The sequence below is a fragment of the Mus caroli genome, unplaced genomic scaffold (genome assembly GCF_978045245.1).
Source record: "Mus caroli unplaced genomic scaffold, Mus_caroli_1 scaffold_11, whole genome shotgun sequence".
NCBI lineage: Eukaryota > Metazoa > Chordata > Mammalia > Rodentia > Muridae > Mus > Mus caroli.
In genome coordinates, this window is record NW_028227266.1 from 21,604,467 (window position 1) to 21,629,157 (window position 24,691).

Consider the following 24,691-nt stretch of genomic DNA (forward strand, 5'->3'; position numbering starts at 1 on the left):
TTACACAATCCCACTCCGAGCCATAGAGTGACTAGAAACTGTTAGCTGCTGGGAGAGGAAGAGAGAGTTTTCCCTAAGATGGTAGCCCTTAGAAATTTGGCCCAACTCTAGTCAGTGGAAGACCACATACATATCCAAGTAACTGGACAGCATAAACAGGTCTTAAAGAGTTTGAGAATAATGGACAAAAAGTTCTGTGGGTAGGAAAGGAGAGTAGGAGTGGGAGGAGTTGACGTGAAGAGGTGAATGGTTGAAGTACATGGTGTGAAACTTGAAATTCTCAAATAAATAAATAATAAATAAATAAATACAGAGATGGTAAGAAGTGGAAAGAAGTCAGAAAAAAAAAAAAGATCATTAGAGATTGTAAGGCTAAAGCCAGTGTTTGCCTGAAGTAAACTACTGTGGAGTCTGTGACATTTTTAATCCTATAATATGTGTGTGTGCACAGTGGGGGACACTTTTAGTTCACCTTTCAGTAAACTGCATGTCATGAACTTTTCTAAATATGGTTTGCACAAAGCCTCACATACTGCCTGTGATTGGTACTTCTTAACATTTTCACACATCTATTCGTCCATGAAATATGGGAATTCTCTCTCATAGGAATCATGGCTACACTTAGTATGTTGACTTATGTGACACCATCTACCAAAGCCATTCAAGAACCCTTGCTTTCTGCCACTGAGGAGACAATTATTTTTCCACTATGAGTCCTTTGATGCATGAAACATTGATTCAACTCTGAGAAACACAAAAATCATTTTACTAACTTTGATGGCTACCAGTGTTCACCACGAACTCAATACTGGATCAACAAGAGTTAACACTTTTCAACTTAAAATACTCCTGGCAACTAATAATAACAATAAAATTACTAAACTTTCACCTAGAGAAAGTCGTTTGCACTACCATCACATTAATTATGGAGCTATAATCCGATAATTTACCATAGAAATGACTGGACTGTATTTTTCATTTCATCGGATGATGATGTGTAAGTTTCTTTTTTAGACTTGCAGAGTTTGAGTAGGAATATGAGAAATTGTGAGAAGTAAAATTACCAGCCAAGTAAATGGACAAGTAATGTCTAAATAGTCTAAATAAAGTTAAATAAAAAGATACCTTACTGAATTAAAACTGGCACCTCACGTCCTAGAAACAGAAACAACAAATATACCAAAGAGGCCATGGTTGCCATCTCAGTAAGTAGGAAATGGGGTTTTATACATAGAAGGTTTTTTATGTGAGTGTGTTCCATTCTGTTGGCCATTCCCACCTCCTTTGCTTTTGCAGAAGCAATACTGCAATTGGTTGCCAAGCGTAATGTGATTCTTTACAGGGCAAGCCCACACTGCACAGTATTAGACAAGGAAACTTTCCACCTACCCTTTCTTTTGTAACCTTCATGTATGGTATGCTTATTCCTTTTTTTAAAATCTTTTTTTAATTAGATATTTTCTTTATTTACATTTCAAATGTTATCCCCTTTCAAAGATTCCACTCCGGTTCTCGCTGTCAGCCCGCCCGGCAGTCTGTCAGCCGCGTCGCTGCCTCCTCAACTGTCCTGGGAGTCTCGGCCCGTGGCTGCTGTCGCCCTCTGTTAGTGCTTATCAGGAGCTCCTTCCGCCCGTTCAGGCCGTCCCTGCCGTCCGCCTCTCTTCCCCCGCGCTGCCTCTGAGCCCGCAGCGTTCGCATGTGAGCGGGGACCATCTCCACAACGACTCCCAGATCGAAGCGGATTTCCGATTGAATGATTCTCACAAACACAAAGATAAACACAAAGATCGAGAACACCGGCATAAGGAGCACAAGAAGGATAAGGATAAGGACCGGGGAAAGTCTAAGCATAGCAACAGTGAACATAAAGATTCTGAAAAGAAACACAAAGAGAAAGAGAAAACCAAACATAAAGATGGCAGCTCAGAAAAACATAAAGACAAACATAAAGACAGAGACAAGGAAAGACGAAAGGAGGAAAAGATTAGAGCTGCTGGGGATGCAAAAATAAAGAAGGAAAAGGAAAATGGCTTCTCTAGTCCACCACGAATTAAAGATGAACCTGAGGATGATGGCTATTTTGCTCCTCCAAAAGAGGATATTAAGCCATTGAAGAGGCTTCTAGATGAAGATGATGCTGATTATAAACCTAAGAAAATTAAGACAGAAGATATCAAGAAGGAGAAGAAAAGAAAATCAGAAGAAGAAGAGGATGGTAAACTTAAAAAGCCCAAGAATAAAGATAAAGATAAAAAAGTTGCTGAGCCAGATAATAAGAAAAAGAAGCCAAAAAAGGAAGAGGAACAGAAGTGGAAATGGTGGGAAGAAGAACGTTATCCAGAAGGCATCAAATGGAAATTCCTAGAACATAAAGGGCCTGTCTTTGCTCCACCATATGAGCCTCTGCCAGAGAGTGTCAAGTTTTACTATGATGGTAAAGTTATGAAGCTGAGTCCTAAAGCAGAAGAAGTAGCTACATTCTTTGCAAAAATGCTTGACCACGAATATACTACTAAGGAAATATTCAGGAAAAATTTCTTTAAAGATTGGAGAAAGGAAATGACTAATGACGAAAAAAATACGATTACCAACCTAAGCTAATGCGACTTTACACAGATGAGCCAGTATTTCAAAGCGCAGTCAGAAGCTCGGAAACAGATGAGCAAGGAAGAAAAATTGAAAATCAAAGAAGAAAATGAAAAATTATTGAAAGAATATGGCTTTTGTGTAATGGATAATCATAGAGAGCGGATTGCCAACTTCAAGATAGAGCCTCCAGGGCTTTTCCGAGGCCGAGGCAACCACCCCAAGATGGGTATGCTGAAGAGAAGGATCATGCCTGAGGACATCATCATCAACTGTAGCAAAGATGCAAAGGTTCCTTCTCCTCCTCCTGGACATAAATGGAAGGAAGTCCGACATGATAACAAGGTTACTTGGCTGGTCTCCTGGACAGAGAATATCCAAGGTTCTATCAAATATATCATGCTGAATCCCAGTTCTCGAATCAAGGGTGAGAAAGACTGGCAGAAGTATGAGACTGCGCGGCGTCTGAAGAAGTGTGTGGACAAGATCCGAAATCAGTATAGGGAAGACTGGAAGTCCAAAGAGATGAAAGTTCATCAGAGAGCTGTAGCATTGTACTTCATTGATAAGCTTGCTCTGAGAGCAGGCAATGAGAAGGAAGAAGGAGAGACGGCAGACACTGTGGGCTGCTGTTCACTTAGAGTGGAACACATCAATCTACACCCAGAATTGGATGGTCAGGAGTATGTTGTGGAATTTGACTTTCCTGGGAAGGACTCAATCAGATACTATAACAAAGTCCCAGTTGAGAAACGAGTTTTTAAAAACTTACAACTGTTTATGGAGAACAAGCAGCCTGAGGACGATCTTTTTGATCGACTTAATACTGGTATTCTAAATAAACATCTTCAGGATCTCATGGAAGGCTTGACTGCCAAGGTGTTCCGTACCTACAATGCCTCTATCACACTACAGCAGCAGCTTAAAGAGCTCACAGCCCCTGATGAGAATGTACCAGCGAAGATTCTATCTTATAACCGTGCCAATCGAGCTGTTGCAATTCTTTGTAACCACCAGAGGGCGCCACCAAAGACCTTTGAGAAGTCAATGATGAACTTGCAGTCTAAGATTGATGCCAAGAAAGACCAGTTAGCAGATGCTCGAAGGGACCTGAAAAGTGCTAAGGCTGATGCCAAAGTCATGAAGGATGCAAAGACCAAGAAGGTAGTAGAGTCAAAAAAGAAGGCTGTACAGAGACTAGAAGAGCAGCTGATGAAGCTGGAAGTTCAAGCCACAGATCGAGAGGAGAACAAACAAATTGCCTTGGGGACCTCCAAACTCAATTATCTGGACCCTAGGATCACAGTGGCTTGGTGCAAAAAATGGGGGGTCCCAATTGAGAAGATTTACAACAAAACCCAGAGGGAGAAGTTTGCTTGGGCCATTGATATGACTGATGAGGACTACGAGTTTTGACCAGTCTTGGCAGGGGTTCTGTGAAAAGGAACAGTGTGGTTTGGGGAAGATGGATAAACTGAGCCTCACTTGCCCTCACACCCGAGGGAGAGGCCACAAGTCTTAACAAACCAACATCTTTGCAAAAAGATAGACCTGGAGATACTATAAGGGAGAGCTGAGCCAGTTGTCCTATGGACAACTTATTTAAAAATATTTCAGATATCAAAATTCTAGCTGTATGATTTGTTTTGAATTTTGTTTTTACTTTCAAGAGAGCAAGTGGATGGGAATTTGTCAGCATCCTGCCAGGCAAATTCAGCTTTGCTGCAATGTTTGGATTCTCTCAGCTACTGTATGTGAAGTTTGATTATATTGGTGCGTTTTTACAGTTAGGGTTTTGCAATAACTTCTATATTTTAATAGAAACAAATTCCTAAACTCCCTCCTCTCCCCTATTTCAGGAATTTAAAATTAAGTAGAACAAAACAAAAACCCAGCGCACCTATTACAGCTGTCATTCTATCGTCATGGGAATCAGTTTTCATTAAACTTGAAGCAGTTGTGACATCGGCAGTGTTTTGGTTCAGACACCTATTCACAGGAAAGCATGATGGGAAAATATTTCCTGACTTGAGTGTTCCTTTTTAAATGTGAATTTTTATTTCGTTTTAATTATTTTAAAATATTTAAGCCTTCTTCTTGATCTTAAAGATCGTGTAGCTTGGGGTTGGGGAGGGATGAAGGGCGAGTGAGTCTAAGGATAATGTAATAATCAGTGACTGAAACCATTTTCCCATCATCCTTTGTTCTGACCATTCTTTGTACCCTTTAAGAGATCCATCTTTTTCTTTGGAAACCCCAGTCTTTCATTTGAAAGATGTTATTGTATAAAAACTTCCACAGGTCAATAAATTTAGAGGAAAATGAGCATTTGGTCCAAGAAAAACAAAAACCAAAACAAAACAAAAAAGGAAAAATAATCAAGATTTTAGGGCTTTTATTTTTTCTTTTGTAATTGTGTAAAAAATGGAAAAAAAAACATAAAAAGGAAAATTTTAATGTGAAGACTTTTTTTTGCTATAATCATTAGTTTTAGAGGCATTGTTAGTTAGTGTGTGTGCAGAGTCCATTCCCACATCTTTCCTCAAGTATCTTCTATTTTTATCATGAATTCCCTTTTAATCAACTGTAGGTTATTTAAAATAAACTCCTACAACTTAACGGAAAAAAAAAAAAAGATTCCACTCCAAAAAATCCCCTATCCCCTCCCGTGACCTTGCTCCCCAACTTGCCCATCCTCTACTACATATGCAGCTAGAGACACGAGTCCCCACCATGTGATTTCTTTGATTAGCAGTTTAGTCCCAGGGAGGTCTGGAGGTATTGATTAGTTCATATTGTTGGACCTGTTATAGGGCTGCAGACCCCTTCAGCTCCTTGGGTACTTTGTCTAGCTCCTTCATTAGGGACCTTGTGCTCCGTCCAATAGATGACTGTGAGCATCCACTTCTGTATTTGCCAGGCACTGGCAGAGTCTCTCAGGAGACAACTATATCAGGCTCCTGTCAGCAAGTTCTTCTTGGAATCTACAATAGTGTACGGGTTTGGTGATTGTTTATGGGATAGATCCCCAGGTGGGGCAATCTCTTGATGGCCATTCCTTCAGTCTCTGCTCTAGACTTTGTCTCTGTAACTCCTTCCATGGGTATTTTGTTCCCCCTTCTTAGAAGGATCAAAGTATCCACATTTTGGTCTTCCTCCTTCTTGAGTTTCATGTTTTTGGTATGCTTATTCCATGATAGGAAGTGCTAGAAATGATGTGCATGCATGGTTTTCTTTTCCTTCAACTAGTTAGTAAGTTAGATTAGATATTGAAAAGGGATTTTCTTTAAAATATTTGCATTAAACAAATAAATACCAAGTTAGAGATAAGGAATACAGTTATATTTTCCAATATATTAAAAGACAAAAAGCTGTTGACATGTTTTTACACAATAAGAATGTACCAAAAACATAATTTTAGCCTCTTATACTTAATTAGCAAAACTACATTGAAAAAAGAGTTCCGTATTACACAGGTAAGTATACACTGGTCATATGTTAACATCTTCAGTAATGGGAAAATTATCATTAAGCACATGTTTATCTTTAGCTGAAATATTACAAGTTACTACTAAAGAAATTCTTAGTTTTCTTGTGCTGGACCATTTCAAATGTTATCTCCTTTCCTAGTTTCCACTCCAAAAAATCCCCTATCCCCACCCCTGTCCCCCTGCTCCCCAACCCACCCATCCTCTGCTACATATGCAGCTAGAAACACGAGTACCACCATGTGATTTCTTTGATTAGTGATTTAGTCAGGGACTGTGTCTGGAAGACTACATTGGCATTGACTGAGACATTTTTCCTGAGCATTCACTATCCCTTGTTGATTTGCAGAATTTTATGATCGGCTCTGAAGCCTATGTGCTTGGAACCTGGACACATAGAAGTCCCAGTACAATAAAGAGATATGAATAGGCTGCTTCAAGTTCTTACCCAGTTGTGTATTGCTAGAAATTTTATCTACTTTTTAAGCAGAATATACTTACATGGTCTGAAACACCACAGATTTTTGATGTCAGAAATTTCAAAATAATTGTTCCACACCACCAAAAACAGCCTTGGATTAGCTAGAAAATAAATAGGATATGACTCAGTTAAAAATATTCAATGCTATGAGTAGAAGAGCAAGACTAAGTCATGTGAGATGCACCAGTGTGCTGGGAAGAGGGAATGTCTAGACAAGGAAAGCCCTTTACAGTTCTGTTCATTAGCAAGGAATTAAATTTGATAACACTGTGACACTGTTATAACATACCTAAAACATCAGAGTACTACATATCCTAAATCTAAAAATAATTCTAAAAAAATCAAACCAAACAAACAAACAAACAAAATCTTCCCTTTAGTCTCTTTGAAGACATAGACAGTTTTATTCCTAAACATTATCCTCAGCTAAAAATCAAGCCTCAGAGAGAGCACTGAAGAACAGTGGATAAAGGAGCAGGGTAAGAAATATTGAGATCCCAAGGTTGGAGGGAAGTGTATCTTCTGGACATGCCAGGGCAGGACCACTAGAGTCAAGAACTCATGCAGCTGGAGCTGGCTGCACATGGCCTAAACAAGTCAAGTGAGTCTACACTTTAGTATGATTGAAGAAGGAGTTCACAAGCCCCATGCATAGCTGAGGAGCTAAGGAGAGATATCTGATGGTATCTGTGGGAAGGAAAGTCTATTCTCTTAGGAGTGTGGTCACTAATACATCAACAACAAAATATGTGAGCAGCATATACTAGATTCCATAGGTTATTTAAACAAGAGGGGGAAAGGACATAAACTTGAGGAATGGGGAAATGGGGCTGAATCTGAAAGGAGTTAGTGAGTATAGCCAATTCTTAAAAGAAAAATACAAATATTTTACTAATATTAATATTTTCCTGACCTTGGGCACGAACTCGGCAGATGGTCCCACGTCCCAAGAGGATTCTTCATGAGGCAGGCGCCCTAGCACACTCAGGATCTTAGGTTCACTGGTGAGTGGAACACATCTGTTCCAAACCAATCATGACAGGCCTGTGACAGCAGGAGCAATGACACAGGAGCCCTGCCTGACCAGCGGCTCAGGTTCCTGATAATCGGTGCTGGTATACCTTGGTTTCAAACACACCAGGCAACCCCACAGTCCCCAGAGGAGACACCACTTCCAGGTGCTGTAACATGCCCATGATCTTAGGATTTCAGAATACCAGGAACTTGGTCACACCAGTATCTCAGGGTCTCAGAGGAAACTTGACTGCCAAGAACTCTGACACACCCAGAATCTCAGATTCACAAGATCCTGAAATCACAGGATCACAGAGAAAGCTGGACTCTGAGGAGTCCTGAATCAACCTGGATTATAGAAAGGACAGGCTCCAATTAGATATACTGAGGGCAACAAACACTTGAGATAGTCAGATAGCAGGAGGCAAGCATAAGAATAGAAGCAACAGAAACCAAGGTTACTTGGCATCATCAGAACCAAACTCTCCCACCATAGTAACTCCTGGATACACCATCACACCAGAAAAGCAAGATATGGATCTAAAGTCACTTCTCATGATGATGATGGAGGACTGTAAGAAGGAAGTAAATAACTCCCTTAAAAGAATACAGGAAAACATAGGTAAATAGCTAGAAGTATTTAAAGAGGAAACACAAAAATCCCTTAGATAGTTACAGGAAAACACACCAAGCAGGTTAAAGAATTGAACAAAACAATCCAGGATGTAAAAATGGAAGTAGAAACAATAAAAAAATCACAAAGGGAGACAACTCTGGAGATAAAAATCCTAGGGAAAAAAATCAGGAATCATAGATGCAAGCATCAGCAACAGAATACAAGAGATGGAAGAGAAAATATCAGGTACAGAAGATTCCATAGAAAACATGGGCACAACAATCAAATAAAATGCAAAATGCAAAAAGATCCTAACTCAAAACATCCAGGAAATCTTGCACACGATGAGAAGACCGATAAGGATAATAGGTATATGAGAATGAAGATTATCAACTTAAAGGGCCAGTAAATACCTTCAACAAAATTATAGAAGAAAACTTCCCTAACCTAAAGAAAGAGATGACCATGAACATACAAGAAGCCTACAGAACTCCAAATAGACTGGAGTAGAAAAGAAATTCCTCCCGACAATCAGAACAACAAATGCACTAAATAAAGATAGAATATTAAAAGCAGTAAGGGAAAAAGGTCAAGTAACATATGAAGGCAGACCTAGGAGAATTACACCAGACTTTCACCAGAGACTATGAAAGCCAGAAGATACTGGACAGATGTTATACAGACACTAAGAGAACACAAATGCCAGCCCAGGCTACTATACCCAGCAAAACACTCAATTACCATAAATGGAGAAACCAAAGAATTTCATGTAAAAACCAAATTCACAAAATATCTTTCCATGAATCCAGCCCTTCAAAGGAAAATAAAGGGAAAACTCCAACAAAAGGAGGGAAATAATGCCCTAGAAAAAGCAAGAAATGTAAAAGAAGATAGCTGCAAGAACAGAATCCCAAATCTAACAACAAAAATAACAGGAAGTAGCAATTATTTTCCTTAATATTTCTTTTTTTAATATTTTTATTACATATTTTCCTCAATTACATTTCCAAAGCTATCCCAAAATCTCCCATACCCTCCCCCCCACTCTCCTACCCACCCATTCCCACATTTTGGCCCTGGCGTTCCCCTGTACTGGGGCATATAAAGTTTGCATGTCCAATGGGCCTCTCTTTACAGTGATGGCCTACTAGGCCATCTTTTGATACATATGCAGCTAGAGTCAAGAGCTACGGGGTACTGGTTAGTTCATAATGTTGTTACACCTACAGGGTTGCAGATCTCTTTAGCTCCTTGGATACTTTTTCTAGCTCCTCCATTGGGGGCCCTGTGATCCATCCACTAGCTGACTGTGAGCATCCACTTATGTGTTTGCTAGGCCCCGGTCAAGTCTCACAAGAGACAGCTATATCAGGGTCCTTTCAGCAAATGCTTGCTAGTGTATGCAATGGTGTCATCGTTTGGAAGCTAATTATGGGATGGATCCCTGGATATGGCAGTCTCTAGATGGTCCATCCTTTTTTCTCAGCTCCAAACTTTGTCTCTGTAACTCCTTCCATGGGTGATTGTTTCCAATTCTAAGAAGGGGCAAAGTGTCCACACTTTGGTCTTCATTCTTCTTGAGTTTCATGTGTTTTACAAATTGTCTCAAAGATCTAAGTTTCCAGTCTAATATCCACTTATCAGTGAGTAAATATCATTTAAGTTCTTTTGTGATTGTGTTACCTCACTCAGGATGATGCCCTCCAGGTCCAACCATTTGCCTAGGTATTTCATAAATTCATTCTTTTTAATAGCTGAGTAGTACTCCATTGTGTAAATGTACCACATTTTTTGTATCCATTCCTCTGTTGAGGGGCATCTGAGTTATTTCCAGCTTCTGGCTATTATAAAGAAGGCTGCTATGAACATAGTGGAGCATGTGTCCTTCTTACCAGTTGGAACATCCTCTGGATATATGCCCAGAAGAGGTATTGTGGGACCCTCCGGTAGTACTATGTCCAATTTTCGGAGGAACTGCCAGACTGATTTCCAGAGTGGTTGTACAAGCTTGCAATCCCACCAACAATGAAGGAGTGTTCCTCTTTCTCCACATCCTCGCCAGCATCTACTGTCACATGAATTTTTGATCTTAGCCTTTCTGACTGGTATGAGCTGGAATCTCAGAGTTGTTTTGATTTGCATTTCTCTGATGATTAAGGATGCTGAGCATTTTTTCAGGTGCTTCTCAGCCATTCGGTATTCCTCAGGTGAGAATTCTTTGTTTAGCTCTGAGCCCCATTTTTTAATGCGGTTATTTGATTTTCTGGAGTCCACCCTATTGAATTCTTTATATATATTGGATATTAGTCCCCTATCTGATTTAGGATAAGTAAAGATCCTTTCCCAATCTGTTGGTGGCCTTTTTGTCCTATTGACGGTGTCTTTTGCCTTGCAGAAGCTTTGCAGTTTCATGAGGTCCCATTCGTCAATTCTCGATCTTACAGCACAAGCCATTACTGTTCTATTCAGGAATTTTTCCCCTGTGCCCATATCTTCAAGGCTTTTCCCCACTTTCTCCTCTATAAGTTTCAGTGTCTCTGGTTTTATGTGAAGTTCCTTGATCCACTTAGACTTGACCTTAGTACAAGGAGATAGGAATGGATCGATTTGCATTCTTCTACATGTTAACAACCAGTTGTGCCAGCACCATTTGTTGAAAATGCTGTCTTTCTTCCACTGGATGTTTTTAGCTCCCTTGTCGAAGATCAAGTGACCGTAGGTGTGTGGGTTCATTTCTGGGTCTTCAATTCTATTCCATTGGTCTACTTGTCTGTCACTGTACCAGTCCCATGCAGTTTTTATCACAATTGCTCTGTAGTAAAGCTTTAGGTCCGGCATGGTGATTCCACCAGAGGTTCTCTTATCATTGAGAAGAGGTTTTGCTATTCTAGGTTTTTTGTTATTCCAGATGAATTTGCAGATTGCACTTTCTAATTTGTTGAAGAATTGAGTTGGAATTTTGATGAGGATTGCATTGAATCTGTAGATTGCTTTTGGAAGGATAGCCATTTTTACAATGTTGATCCTGCCAATCCATGAGCATGGGAGATCTTTCCATCTTCTGAGATCTTCTTTAATTTCTTTCTTCAGAGACTTGAAGTTCTTATCATACAGATCTTTCACTTCCTTAGAGTCATGCCAAGATATTTTATATTATTTGTGACTATTGAGAAGGGTGTTGCTTCCCTAATTTCTTTCTTTCTCAGCCTGTTTATTCTTTGTGTAGAGAAAGGCCGTTGACTTGTTTGAGTTAATTTTATATGCAGCTACTTCATGGAAGCAGTTTATCAAGTTTAGGAGTTCTCTGGTGGAAATTTTAGGGTCACTTATATATACTATCATATCATCTGCAAAAAGTGATATTTTGACTTCATGTTTTCCAATTTGTACCTCAAGCTGTACTACAGAGCAATTGTGATTTAAAAAAAACAACAACAACAACAAGAACAACAAAACGAAAACTGCATGATACTGTACAGCAACAGACAGGTAGATCAATAGACTCGAATTGAAGACCCAGAAATGAACCCACACCCCTATGGTAATTTGATCTTTGACAAAGGAGCTAAAACCATCCAGTGGGGCAGGGGGGACAGCATTTTCAACAAATGGTGCTGACACAACTGGCAGCTATCATGTAAAACATTCTGAATTGATCCATTCTCATCTCATTGTACAAAGCTCAAGTCTAAGTGAATTAAGGAATTCTACATAAAAGCAGAGACACTGAAACTTATAGAGGAGAAAGTGGGAAAAAGCCTCGAAGATATGGGCACAGAGGAAAAATTCCTGAGCAGAAGAGCAATGGCTTGTGCTGTAAGATCAAGAATCGACAAAGAGATATTAGTCCCCTATCAGATTTAGGATTGATTAAAATCCTTTCCCAATCTCTTGGTGGTCTTTTTGTCTTATTGACAGTGTCTTTTGCCTTACAGAAGCTTTGCAATTTTATGATGTCCCATTCATCAATTCTTCATCTTACAGCACAAGCCATTGATGTTCTGTTTAGGAATTTTTCCCCTTTGCCCATATAAGGGCCCCCAATGGAGAAGCTAGAGAAAGCACCAAAGAGCTGAAGGAGTCTGCAACCCTATAGGTGGAACAACAATATGAACTAACCAGTACCCCCAGAGCTCGTGTCTCTAGCTGCATATGTAGCAGAAGATGGCCTAATCGGCCATCATTGGGAAGAGAGGCCCCTTGGTCTTGCAAACTTTATATGCCCCAGTACAGGGGAAACACCAGGGACAAGAAGTGGGAGTGGGTGGGTAGGGGAGCAGGGTGGGGAGAGGGTATAGGGAACTTTTGGGATAGCATTTGAAATGTAAATAAAGAAAATATCTAATAAAAATGAAAAAAAGGAAAACAGAACAAAGCAAACAAAACAAACAAAAACAAACAAACAAAAAGAACCAGTAAATGGGATCTCATAAAATTGCAAAGCTTCTGTAAGTCAAAAGACACTGTCAATAAGACAAAAAGGCCACCAACAGATTGGGAAAGGACCTTTATGAATCCTAAATCAGATAGGGGACTAATATCAAATATATAACAATAACTCAAGAAGCTGGACTCCAGAAAATCAAATAATCCCATTAAAAAATGGGGTACAGAGCTAAACATGAATTCTCAACTGAGGTATACCGAATGGCTGGGAAGCACATGAAAAAAATGTTCAACATCCTTAATCATTAGGGAAATGCAAATCCAAACAACCCTGAGATTCCACCTCACACCAGTCAGAATGGCTAAGATCAAAAACTCAGGCAACAGCAGATGCTGGCAAGGATGTGGAGAAAGAGGAAAACTCCTCCATTGCTGGTGGGATTGCAAGCTGGTACAACCACTCTGGAAATCAATCTGGCCGTTCCTCAGAAAATTGGGCATAGTACTACCAGAAGATCCAGCAATCCATCTCCTGGGAATATACCCAGAAGATGTTCCAACTGGTAATAAGGACACATGCTCCACTATGTTCATAGCAGCCCTATTTATAATAGTCAGAAGCTGGAAAGAACCTAAATGTCCCTCAACAGAGGAATGGATACAGAAAATGTGGTACACTTACACAATGGAGTACTACTCAGACATTAAAAACAATGAATTTATGAAATTCTTAGGCAAATGGATGGATCTGGAGGATATGCTGAGTGCAGTAACACAATTCCAAAAGAATTCACATGATATGCACTCACTGATAAGTGGATATTATCCCAGAAACTTAGAATAGCCAAGATATAATTTGCAAAACACATGAAACTCAAGGAGAAGGAAGACCCTAGTGTGGATACTTCGTTCCTTCTTAGAATGGGGAACAAAATACCCATGGAAGGAGTTACAGAGACAAAGTTTAGAGCAGAGCCTGAAGGAATGACCATGCAGAGACTGCCCCACTGGGGGATCTATCCCATAAACAATCACCAAACCCAGACACTAGGCAGATGCCAACAAGAGCCTGCTGACAGGAGCCTGATAAAGCTGTCTCCTGTGAGGCTCTGCCAGTGCCTGGCAAATACAGAAGTGGATGCTCACAGTCATCTATTGGCTGGAGCATAAGGTTCCCAATGAAGGAGCTAGAGAAATACCCAGTGAGCTGAAGTGGTCTGAAGCCCATAGGAGGAACATTAATATGAACTAACGAGTACTCCTAGAGCTCCCTGGAACTATACCACCAATCAAAGAAAATACATGGTGGGACTCATGGCTCTAGCTGCATATGTACCAGAGGATGGCCTAGTTGTTCATCAGTGGGAGGAGAGGCCCTTGGTCCTGTGAAGGTTCTATGCCCCAGTATAGGGGAGTGCCAGGACCAGGAATGGGAGTGGGTGGGTTGGGGAGCAAGGTGAGTGGGTAGGGGATAGGGTATTTTCGGAGGGGAAATTAGGAAAGGGGATAACATTTGAAATGTAAATAAAGAAAATATCTAAAAAATAAAAATAATTTTTAAAAATTTCCCTATACTTGCGGGAATGTGTGTCTTTCTTTAGGAAAAAAAAAATTGCTCCCATCTGAGATTCAGAACAAGGATCCACACATAGGAAAGAGCACACACGGGATTTGTCTTTTTGGGGTGCCTCATTCAGTACATGTTCCTCTTCCTTCCATTTACTGAAAGCTGTATTTCATTCTTCCTTACAAGTGAATAGTTTTCCACAGTGCATATGTACTACATTTCCATTACCTATGTATCAATAAAAGGATATTTACATTTGTTCCATTTCCTAGCTATTCTGAGTACAGCTGCAAAAAACATGGTTGGATGAGCAAGAATCTGTGGAGTAGGACGTCAAATCCTTTGTGTAAATGCCATGGAGTAGAAGATGCGAGCCATATGGAATATCTACTTTTGGCATTTGGGGGATTTTCCATCTTTATTTTCCTAGTGACTTTGCAATCCACATGGAATTTGGGTTTCCCTTTTCCTACATTTTTACCAGCATTTGTTATCATAGCTTTCTTGATCTTAGCCATTCTGACTGGAGTAAGGTGAAATCTCAGAGTAATTTGAATTTCTATTTAAATAACTTTAAGAGTGATGGACAGGTTGGGGGATACATTTTAACCTTTTATTTCTTCTTTTGAGAACCCCTTACACAGATTTGTAGCCCATTTTTGTTTGTTTGCTTGTTTGTTTTTGTTGTTGTTGGGTTTTTTATTGTTTTTTTATGGTTTTGTTTTTTAGGTTGGGTCTTGTTTTCTTGACTCTTGTTATTTTAGTCGAAATGAGTTGGAACCAACCTGGAAGCCTCCTCATTAGGGACTACCTCTCATAGTTCTGGGGGAAGCTGTGTAAGCTGCCAAGGGAGAAAAGCAATTAATTTTCCTACATAGAAACGCTGCCTGTGAACTCAGACTAAAACAGCACGATTCCCAAAGGTACAATAGTGAGAGTTATATCCTGAAGTAGCCTAGCTTAAAAGGAGGGAACTCATGCTGGTCATGATTATCTAGTCCACTCCCTCTGATTGGCAAGACAAAGGACCATAGAATTATTTGCGTACTCTACATATTTATCCTCCATTAGATATATAGCTGGTAAGAAAAAAAAAATCCCCTGCATTTGTAGCTGGTCTCATCACTTGATGAGGTGTGTCCTTTGCTGGACTTGGTTTTTTTGGTCTCATAAGGTCCCATTTATTAATTGTTGACACTGGAGAAAGACAATATCTTTAATAAATTGTGCTGATCACTGGATAGCTCAGGCAGAAGGATGGAACTTGATCTTTTTCTTGCATCTTGCATTAAACTAAACTCCAAATGGTCAAGAACCTTAACATAAGACCTGATGTCCTGAACCTGAGGGAGGAGAAAGTAGGGAATGCGCTTGGACTCAATGTTATAGGAAAGGACTTTCTCAACATAAGACCAAGAGTTTAGGAATTAAGACCAACAGTTAAAGTGGGGCATGAGCTAGCTAGGTAGGGCTCTCAAAAGATAAAACACAAACATCTGAGGAACATGTAAAAATTGTTCAACATCTTTAGCCGTCATGGAAATGCAAACTTTGATGCTTCATTTTACTTCATTCAGAATGACTAATATTAAAAAACAAAAATGACAATAAATGCTGGCAGAGATGGGAGACAGGGGACATGTACTCACTGTTGTGGGAGTTCAAACTGCTGCAGGTACTATGAAAATAAGTGTAGAAGGCTCCCTAAAGCTGAAAATAGATCTATGATAGTCCCACCTATAACACTATTGGGTGTATATCCAGAAGGACTCTATATTCTACTACAGAGATCCCTGATTCATTACTCTCATATTCGCAATAGATCAAAAATGGAAGCAGCCTTGATGTCCATCAACTGATGAATGCATATTGAAAATGTGATATATTTACATAACTGCCTAGTACTCAGATGTTAAGAAAAGTGAAATTCCGAAATTCACAGGTAAATGCTTAGAGCTGGAAATAATCCGAGTGAGGTAAACCAGACCCAGAAGAACAAATGTTACATGATTTCTCTTATTCGTGGATGCTGTCTCTGAATCTTCAGATATGACTGTTCCTTCTGAAATACCCACACAGCCCTGGAAATTAGTAAGGTACTGTAGATGGAAGAGCAGCGTTTTCAGGAGGGAGTGACAGGATGAAGTGGTCTCGAAGTGTTAGAGGGGAATAATAGAGCAAGAAGGGTTAAGTCAGTGTAGGATGTGTGAGGTCAGAGTTGAGGAAAAAGCTATAAGGAAACCTACTATTATAGAAGCTTTCATGTATGTATGTATGCATGTATGCATGTACATATCATACACACATGACATGTTGAAGTAGATGTTCTTTCTTTTTCTTTCTTTTTTTCTTCTTTCCTTTTTTGTTGGGACAGGCCAGGTAGAGGCCACCAATAAGATAAATCCCCACCACATTCTAAAATCTCCTTTCTTCATTCCTTGCTGTTTTATGAACTAGAATTAATCCCCCATCATTTCTTTCTTAATAGGTTCCATTAATTATCACTCATCTAAGAATGCCTTCATTCTCCTTCCATTCTTAAAAAAAAAAAAAAAACAAAAAAACACTGTACTTGTTTGAGTGATAAATGTCCCCATTAACCTGTGCATTTGAATGCTTGATCCCTGGGTGATGGTGCTGTTTACTGAGCTTTGGGAGATACAACCTGACTGGAAGAGTTCATCCCTGAAGCTTTGAGAATTCAAAGTCTCAGGTCGCTTCAGATTCACAGTCTCTGCTCTCTGCTTGTGGTTGAAATGTGAACTCTCAGCTTCCTGCTCATGCTGCCAGGCATGTTGCTTGCTGTCATGACTCCCACCAAGATGGGCTCTTAACCATTTAGAGCTGTAGGTACAAATCAATTCTTCCTTCTGGAAGTTGCCTCTGGTGATGGTGTTTTACAGCAACAGAAAAGTAAGGGAAATGGACACCCTCTCTGTACATAGAATTCTTAATTGACATTTTCTTCAGACATTGACAAGAATCCTACCAGCTCCTGCCAGTCTCCACACTTGGCGATGAGGATCTTCAGATGCTGGTATTCTTCTTAGTTTTACCCTTCTGGGCAACACTCTACTTTTCCCTAGCTGATAACAACATTTCTTTCTTTAGTCTTCATTTTCCAAATTTTTGTTATAATGTATCTTGCCTTGAATATCACTGGGTTTATCTTAACCAGGATTCATCTTTTGACAGATTATAAGTTTGATCAATTGCTTTTCAAGTATTTCCTAGCCTAATTTTGAACCCTTCTAGAATTTTGGTGATATAAACATATCAGATCGTTTCTTTATTGCCCATGCATCTCTGAGGTACAGTCATGTCACCACTGTGTTCTTGATTTAGATCAAGTTGTTTCTCCTGCCATATGTGTCTGCTAGAGATGCTGTTTGCTAGCTGTGATTCATTCTTGCCATAAACATAGTCACAGGATTTTAAACTTAAAATTACTCTATTTCTCAATTATATCGTTCTCAAGTTCTCTTTTTAAAACTTTCTATTTTCTGGTTTGTTATAATCTCATATCTAAATATGTTTACTGAAGCATTTTATGGTGACTGTTTTTAAAAGTTCCTCAGATCATACTACTGCCAAGTCTCCCTCTCCCCTCCCACTCTATTATTCACAGCCTGCAATATTCACCAATATGTTCCAGTCAAGGTTTGTAAAACATCTGTGCCAGGGAGAGAACAGGCTTTGGTTTTTTTGTGCCTGACTTCTTTCATTTTGCATAATTCCCTCCAGCTTTGTGAATTTTCTAAATATCACAGGGTATCATTCTTATTTATAACTGATGATATTATATTGTGCATAGGCACACCTCATTTTCTTTTTCTAATGATAAGCACCTTCATTGATTCCATGTCTTAGTTATTGAAGATAGTCTGCCATAAACATTGACTGTCAGGTGTCTCTCTGATGTATTGATGCTGTTTTCTTTGGCTGTAAACCCAGAGTGCCAATATGGACAGAATAAGTGCTAGCATTTCACACCAAGGTATGACTATAGTTCATGATAATTTACTGTGTGTTTTATGAATACTAGAAAACGGGCATGCCCAAAACATAAAGTAATATGGAGAGGTAGGAGTTGCCCTGGTGGTCAGAACAATGGCATTCTGTAACTGAAATATCATATTGTATACCATAAATACACTAAATGACTACAGCTAAGGAGTTAGAACGGCTAACTACTCTAATCACTATACACTATATACAAGTCCCAAATGATCACATTGTACCCTATAAATCTATACAATTAAAATAATTAGTAAAAATAAAGACATTCTTCCAAAGATTCCACCATTCTATTCATCTCAATGCTGACACTTACTGATTGAGTTTTCTAACTCATGTTTCTCATTCTCAAAAGTGAGAATTTTTCTCATTCTCACTATGATTGGTGGTTGCTACTGCATCTGGTGCATTATGAATCATGTGATACAGAATGTGGAAATCCTTTTAATATCCCATTTTAACCCAAAATGATACTACATTTCAACTTATATAATACCTGACCTTTTATATACTCTTGATAAAATAATAATTTAGTTTTGGGAATCTCTGCAGAGCTGCATTTGTTAGTTTAGTTCACCTGGCACCTTGTATGGCTTCATCTCAACCCAAACTCATGTACATTAAAAGGGAATGCACCTCACGAGTCCTCTTGCCATTAAAGGGAGGGTGGCAGACACCAGGTTTGTAAAGAAGAGAAAGTTCATTCCTTACAATTTTTTTTTTTAGTTTGGATCTCAAATGTCCTCCAAGGAAGGTGTGCTGAAAGAAGGGCTTTCTCAGAGTATCAAAGCTCGGCTCAGCAGGATTCAGAGCCAAAGCCTCTGGAAGATAATTGGATCATAAGGGCTCTGACCTTTCAAATATTAATCCACTTATCAATTCCTAGACTAACAGAGTTTGGGAGTGAGATCTCATTATAAATATTTGCCACATCCTTCCCTCCCTCTCTCTTTTACTTCCCGGTTGCCATAAGTGAGCAAGTCTTGAGTAACCACATGGTGCTCAGCATCACTGCTGCTCAGAAACAACAGAGCCTAGTGGCAATAGCCTGGCACCTCTGACACAGGGGACAAATACACCTTTTCTCCTTCAGGGTGATTTTTAATTTTTGTTAAAATGATGGAAAGAAGGCTGATGCTACTGTCTTCCTGTTACCTGTCTTGATGACCTCCATGGCTCCCCATTGAGACCAGAGAGGAATAGTCAAGGCCAGATCATCAGGGTGGAGCATGTCCCTGGCTTAACTTTTTGGGTTTCTCTCCACACCTTTGTCTCCTGGCTACTGATAGAATTCCTGCTCAGTCTCTGCCAGTAGAAAATGCTAAAACAACAGATTTTGATGTTCAGTTTGGCAAATTTTTCTAAATGCCCCATCACCACAGTTGGACTTACTGCTTTCAATAGTCCATGAGTAAAATAATCGATGTCCACTAATTTTATCAAAATGATACTTTTCTAAAATTAAGTCTACTGTATCTTAGAAGTGTCATGTTATCAACTATATGGTAGACAAATCCTTCTTTATTTCCATCATAAGCTGTAGAAATGTCTCAAAAAGAGCATGCGATCCCATTACATTTATTTATTATGTATTATTCAATAAAATCTACTTCATTATGCTTAATAAATAAAAATGATGACTTGAAGAAAAAAAAAACACTGTTCAAATCTTACCCAAAACTGGAGTTCAGTGCCTCCCAATTTTTGGATTTTGCTTTTCTTTTGCATTATTGCCTAAAAGATTGGAACCAAAAAAAAAAATGGATGAAGGAAAATTAATATTTATGTTGTACAATCCCTCTCTCCTGTCTTAACTACATTTATTATTTTGCCTTAATTATTGACTTTTCAAACTGTGGAAGTTATAAACTTTCTTGAAGATACAGAAAAGTGCTTGTGTGCTGAAATATTACCTCTGAATCATGTCTCTACCTCACTGAATCATGTGGTCCCATTCTTTGCAGGTAGCTCCTGGGGGGAGTAGGTGGGATTAGGTACACTGGGACCATTTAGTACCATGCTGAGAAAGGCAACCTTCAGTTTTAAATGCGGACACATAGCTTTTCCTCTGGTCCTCATTGTCACCTGATTGCATAATTGGGAGGATACAATCTCACACATCATAGAGCCCCCTATACTTCCCTCTCTTGCTTACACCTGTGTTTGTTCTCAGCAAAAATACAGTGGGCTCATTTCTACAGTCATACCCTATTTATTTTAATGTCTTTGCAGGCAAGATTGGTTATTAGTGGTTTTCTACTTGGCTTTCCATGGGTGGAGGTGATAGACTGGCTGAGTTTAGGACAGAGAATAATAGCTATATTAGTAGGTATCAGCAAGGGTCTAGTGTTGTAATATTTTAGATCAACCTAAGCTTGCTTGAGGTACTCTTGAAAACAAACAACCATATTTTATTGCTTGTATTGAGAGTGATGCTTCAATAAACCCATTTTCTTTTAGTCAAGCTTCTGATATGCTTAAGTCAGAATTGAGAATATTCTCTGCTCTCTCCTATTTAATGGACACTCTAGCAATACTAAAGCAAAAAATGCCTTTCCCAGGAGCACTGCCTTAATTGAATCTTTGGAGATTGCTCCAGAATTCGAACATATTTTATTATTACATCCTTCCTTCTTTATTATTATTATTATTATTATTATTATTATTATTATTAGGTATTTCCTTCATTTATATTTCCAATGCTATCCCAAAAGTCCCCCATACCCTCTCCCCCCACCTCCCCTACCTACCCACTCCCACTTCTTGGCCCTGGCATTCCCCTGTACTGAGGCATATAAAGTTTGCACGACCAATGGGCCTCTCTTTCCACTGATGGCCAACTAGGCCATCTTCGGATACATATGCAGTTAGAGACACGAGCTCCAGGGGGTACTGGTTAGTTCATATTGTTGTTCCACCATGATAACACAATTCTTTGCATTCTCCTTTCCATCAAAATCTATGCTTGACTTTCTGCAACTTACCCATGTCACTAACAAACATGAGGAATAATACGAACTTAAGTACATTGAATTCCCAAACATCAAAATGAAGCACAGGGCAACAGAACTCTGGAAAATGGAAACAAAAATGATTCATAGTCATTACATGTATTCATACTTTGAAGACAGGTAGGTAATTATGTCTTTAGATTTTTATTAGTATATATTTACTGTACTCAATATATTTCATCATGTCCTTTCATGTATACTTTGATCATATCATATAAACCACTGATTATATAAATTTCATTCATATAAATATTAATGTGTTTGGCTAAATAAAAATAGAATTTCAAGTCACTGCTAGGATTGAAGAATTAAAATTCAAGTTTATAAATTACTTACAACAGAATTTATCTTCTATGCAGGGCCATGGTTTTCATAGTGTGAGTAACAGAGTGACATAATAAGACAGTGATGAATAAGTTTTCACTAATGATTTGTTGCATCATTTTATGTAAGATATATTTTGTTATCATTTTGTGGTTTTAAGCAAGATGTGTTTGGAAACTAAGATAAAAATGCAACAATATAAAATCTCGGTTGCAGAATTTTAGAGTTGTCGAGTGTTAACAATAGGAGGTGTAAAGGAGAAAATGTATTTTGAAATAATGACAATATTAAAGTGTAAAAATAAAGATTAAAGGGCTGGAGAGGGGGCTCAGCAGCTTAGAGTGCTGGCTGCTCTTGCTGACGATCCAGGTTCAGTTCCCAGCCCCCACATGGCAACTCACAACTATCTGTAACTACTGTACCAGGAGATGTGATGCCCTCTTCTTCACTCTATGGACACTGCACACACTTAATGTATATACATGCATGTGACAAACACTCATACACACACAAACAAAAATAAGCACATCTTTAGAGAGGACAGTCCATCTACTGTATGGTTGCCAGCAAAGGCACAGGACAGCACAGCATGACATGACGCTTTTGATATCTTGTGCCTAAAGTGCCATCAAAAACAAGTGCCCCATAAAACAGAAGTAGTTACTCTTTACAAACTGAGATATTTTGATATTAGACTTGCAATATTAAAAATATTACCATATTGATATAAATGATCTTCTGAAATTTGCTTGGCTCAATGTATCCCACAACATACATGGGAAATAACGAGGCTATCTGAAACAAAAATACAAAAACCCACTGTGAAAAAATTGTTGAAAACATACAGTTAACTATTCATTTAAAACAAGAAATACAAGGGAACACGTTTATTTCTTATGATGAGAGCAAAAAGAGTTTATCTAACTTTTCAGTGGGGAAAACATAGAAAAGTATAGGCATACATAAATGCATGGTATCCATAGGTTTTTATTATTGCTGCTATTGTTTTGTAGCAAGACAATTAAGACCTAGAAGATAAGTCACAGGAAATAATGGGAATTTCTACTTCTGACGATATTTGGGGAATTCCTCTTCCAGTATAGCCTTGCAGGACCAACATTGGATGAAGGGTTCTAATTGTGTGACAGGTGAAAAATAACAGCCTAAGCAGGCCTACTGGGTAGAAGGGCACACCAACAGATGCCTCCTAAATTCCAGGGCTTCAGTTTGAGGCTTGAAAGATCTACATTATAGAGTGAGTCAGAAAGAAGGAAGCTATAATAGAGAACAGAACCCACTTTTGAATCATCTTACTCTTTGCCAACAAATTAAGATTGCTAGAACGTTTGCCTGTTGGAAACAGATTCATTATTCTCTGGGGAAAAATTATTACCAATTTGTCCTTAAGCTAATTCTACTTCACATACAAAAAGCAACCAGGCAAGTCAGAAGAATAGGTAAGAGGCTTGCCTGCACTCAGAACCCTCCCATACCCTTGGTTCTTATTCCAAAGAACCAACCCTGCTACCACCTCTTCCTGCCCCCAATGTCTACCCCAACTCCCATGTCACACCACCAACTGTGTGCATATCTGCTGCTCAAACACAGTCCATCCAAGGCAGATGAACAGGTGCAGACCAAGCCAGCCAGAAGAACAGATAGGTGAACTCAGACAGAGACTCCCTGCTGGACCAGAGACCACATGTGCCTCCAGACATTAGAAAGGCAACCCACCTAAGATGTCTTCCACTCTCTCAGTGTTCTCCAACACTATTCCCAATTCCAACTCCCCTCCTTATCAATATGTTCCACCCCACAACTTGAGTGGAGACTCTCTTCTGGGCCAGAGGTCATTAGAAAATAAGAAACAAAACACACATCCAACAAAGACAAACTCAAAAATTGGCACCTACACCTATAATTGTCCCAAATCCAAAAGCTTAGATGCCAGTGAAAGAAGCAGAATCAATACCAGCGAGGACAATATATCACCACCAGAGCCCAACTATCCTATGACAGCAAGTCCTGAATACTTCAACATAGCTGAAGCACAATAAAATGACCTTAAAGCTAACTTTATGAAGATGATAGAGGTCCTTAAAAAGGAAATGAATAAATTCCATAAAGAAATCCACAAAAGCTCAAACAATTGAATAAATTACTCAAAGAAATCTGGGGTGTGTGGGGACAAACAGTTGAAGAAAATGAACAGAGCTATTGAAGGTCTGAAAATAAGAAATAGAATCAATAAAGAAAACACAAAGTGAGGGAATTCTGGAAATAAAGAATCTAGGTAAGCAAACAGAAAGTACAGATGCAAGCATCACAAACAGAATACAAGAGACAGAAGAGAGATTGTCATGCATTAAAGATATGATAAAAATAGATATATCAGTCAAAGAAATGTTAAATATAAATAATTACATTACTGTTATAAGACATCCAGAAAATATGGGACACTGTGAAAAAAACAAACCTAAAACCAATGGAAATAGAGAAACAAGAAGAATTTCTGCTCAAAGGCCCAGAGAATATTTTTAACAAAATCAAAGAAGAAAATTTTCCTAATCTAAAGAGGGATGTGCCTATAAAGGTACAAGAAGCTTACAAAACACCAAATACTTGGACAAGAAAAGAATGTCCCCTTGCTACATAATAATCAAAACACTAAACATACAGAGCAAAGAAAGATATTGAGAACTGAAAGGAAAAAAGAGCACCCACATATAAAAGCAAACCTATTAAACTTACACCTGACTTCTCAAAGGAAACTCTAAAATCCAGAAGGACCTGCATAGATGTTCTACGACACTAAGAGACCACAGGTGCCAACCCAGAGTACAATGCCCAGCAAAACCTTCAATCACTACACATAAGATATTCCATGATAAAGTAAAATTTAAACAATATGCACAAATTCAGCATACAGAGGGTACTAGAAGGAAAGTTCCAACCCAAGGAAGTTAAGTACACCCATAAAAATACAGGATACAAATGATCTCTCAACAGCAAAACCAAAAGAAGGGAAGCATGTGTTCTTGCTCTCCTTCTCCCTCCACTGCCTCTGTCTTTGTCTCTGTCTCTGTCTCTCTCTCTCTCTCTTTGTCCTCTCTCTCTCTCTCTCTCTCTCTCTCTCTCTGTCTTCTCTCTCTCTTTCTCTCTCTCTCTTTCTCTCTCTCTCTCATACACACACACACACAC

General features: G+C 38.9%; 1 protein-coding gene and 1 pseudogene across 1 annotated transcript in view; one reads left to right on the forward strand and one right to left on the reverse strand.

Moving 5' to 3' along the window:
* Nucleotides 1-24,691, reverse strand: part of Dpy19l2 (dpy-19 like 2) — a 159,851-nt gene that overhangs the window by 77,358 nt on the left and 57,802 nt on the right. The window contains exons 10-13 of the mRNA XM_021171758.2: nt 22,208-22,285; nt 21,140-21,226; nt 19,830-19,889; nt 6,576-6,656 (exon numbers count right to left, since the gene is read on the reverse strand). Coding sequence (XP_021027417.1) covers nt 6,576-6,656; nt 19,830-19,889; nt 21,140-21,226; nt 22,208-22,285 — 306 coding nt within the window. The remainder of the gene's footprint in view (nt 1-6,575; nt 6,657-19,829; nt 19,890-21,139; nt 21,227-22,207; nt 22,286-24,691) is intronic.
* Nucleotides 181-4,970, forward strand: LOC110301375 (DNA topoisomerase 1 pseudogene; annotated as a pseudogene).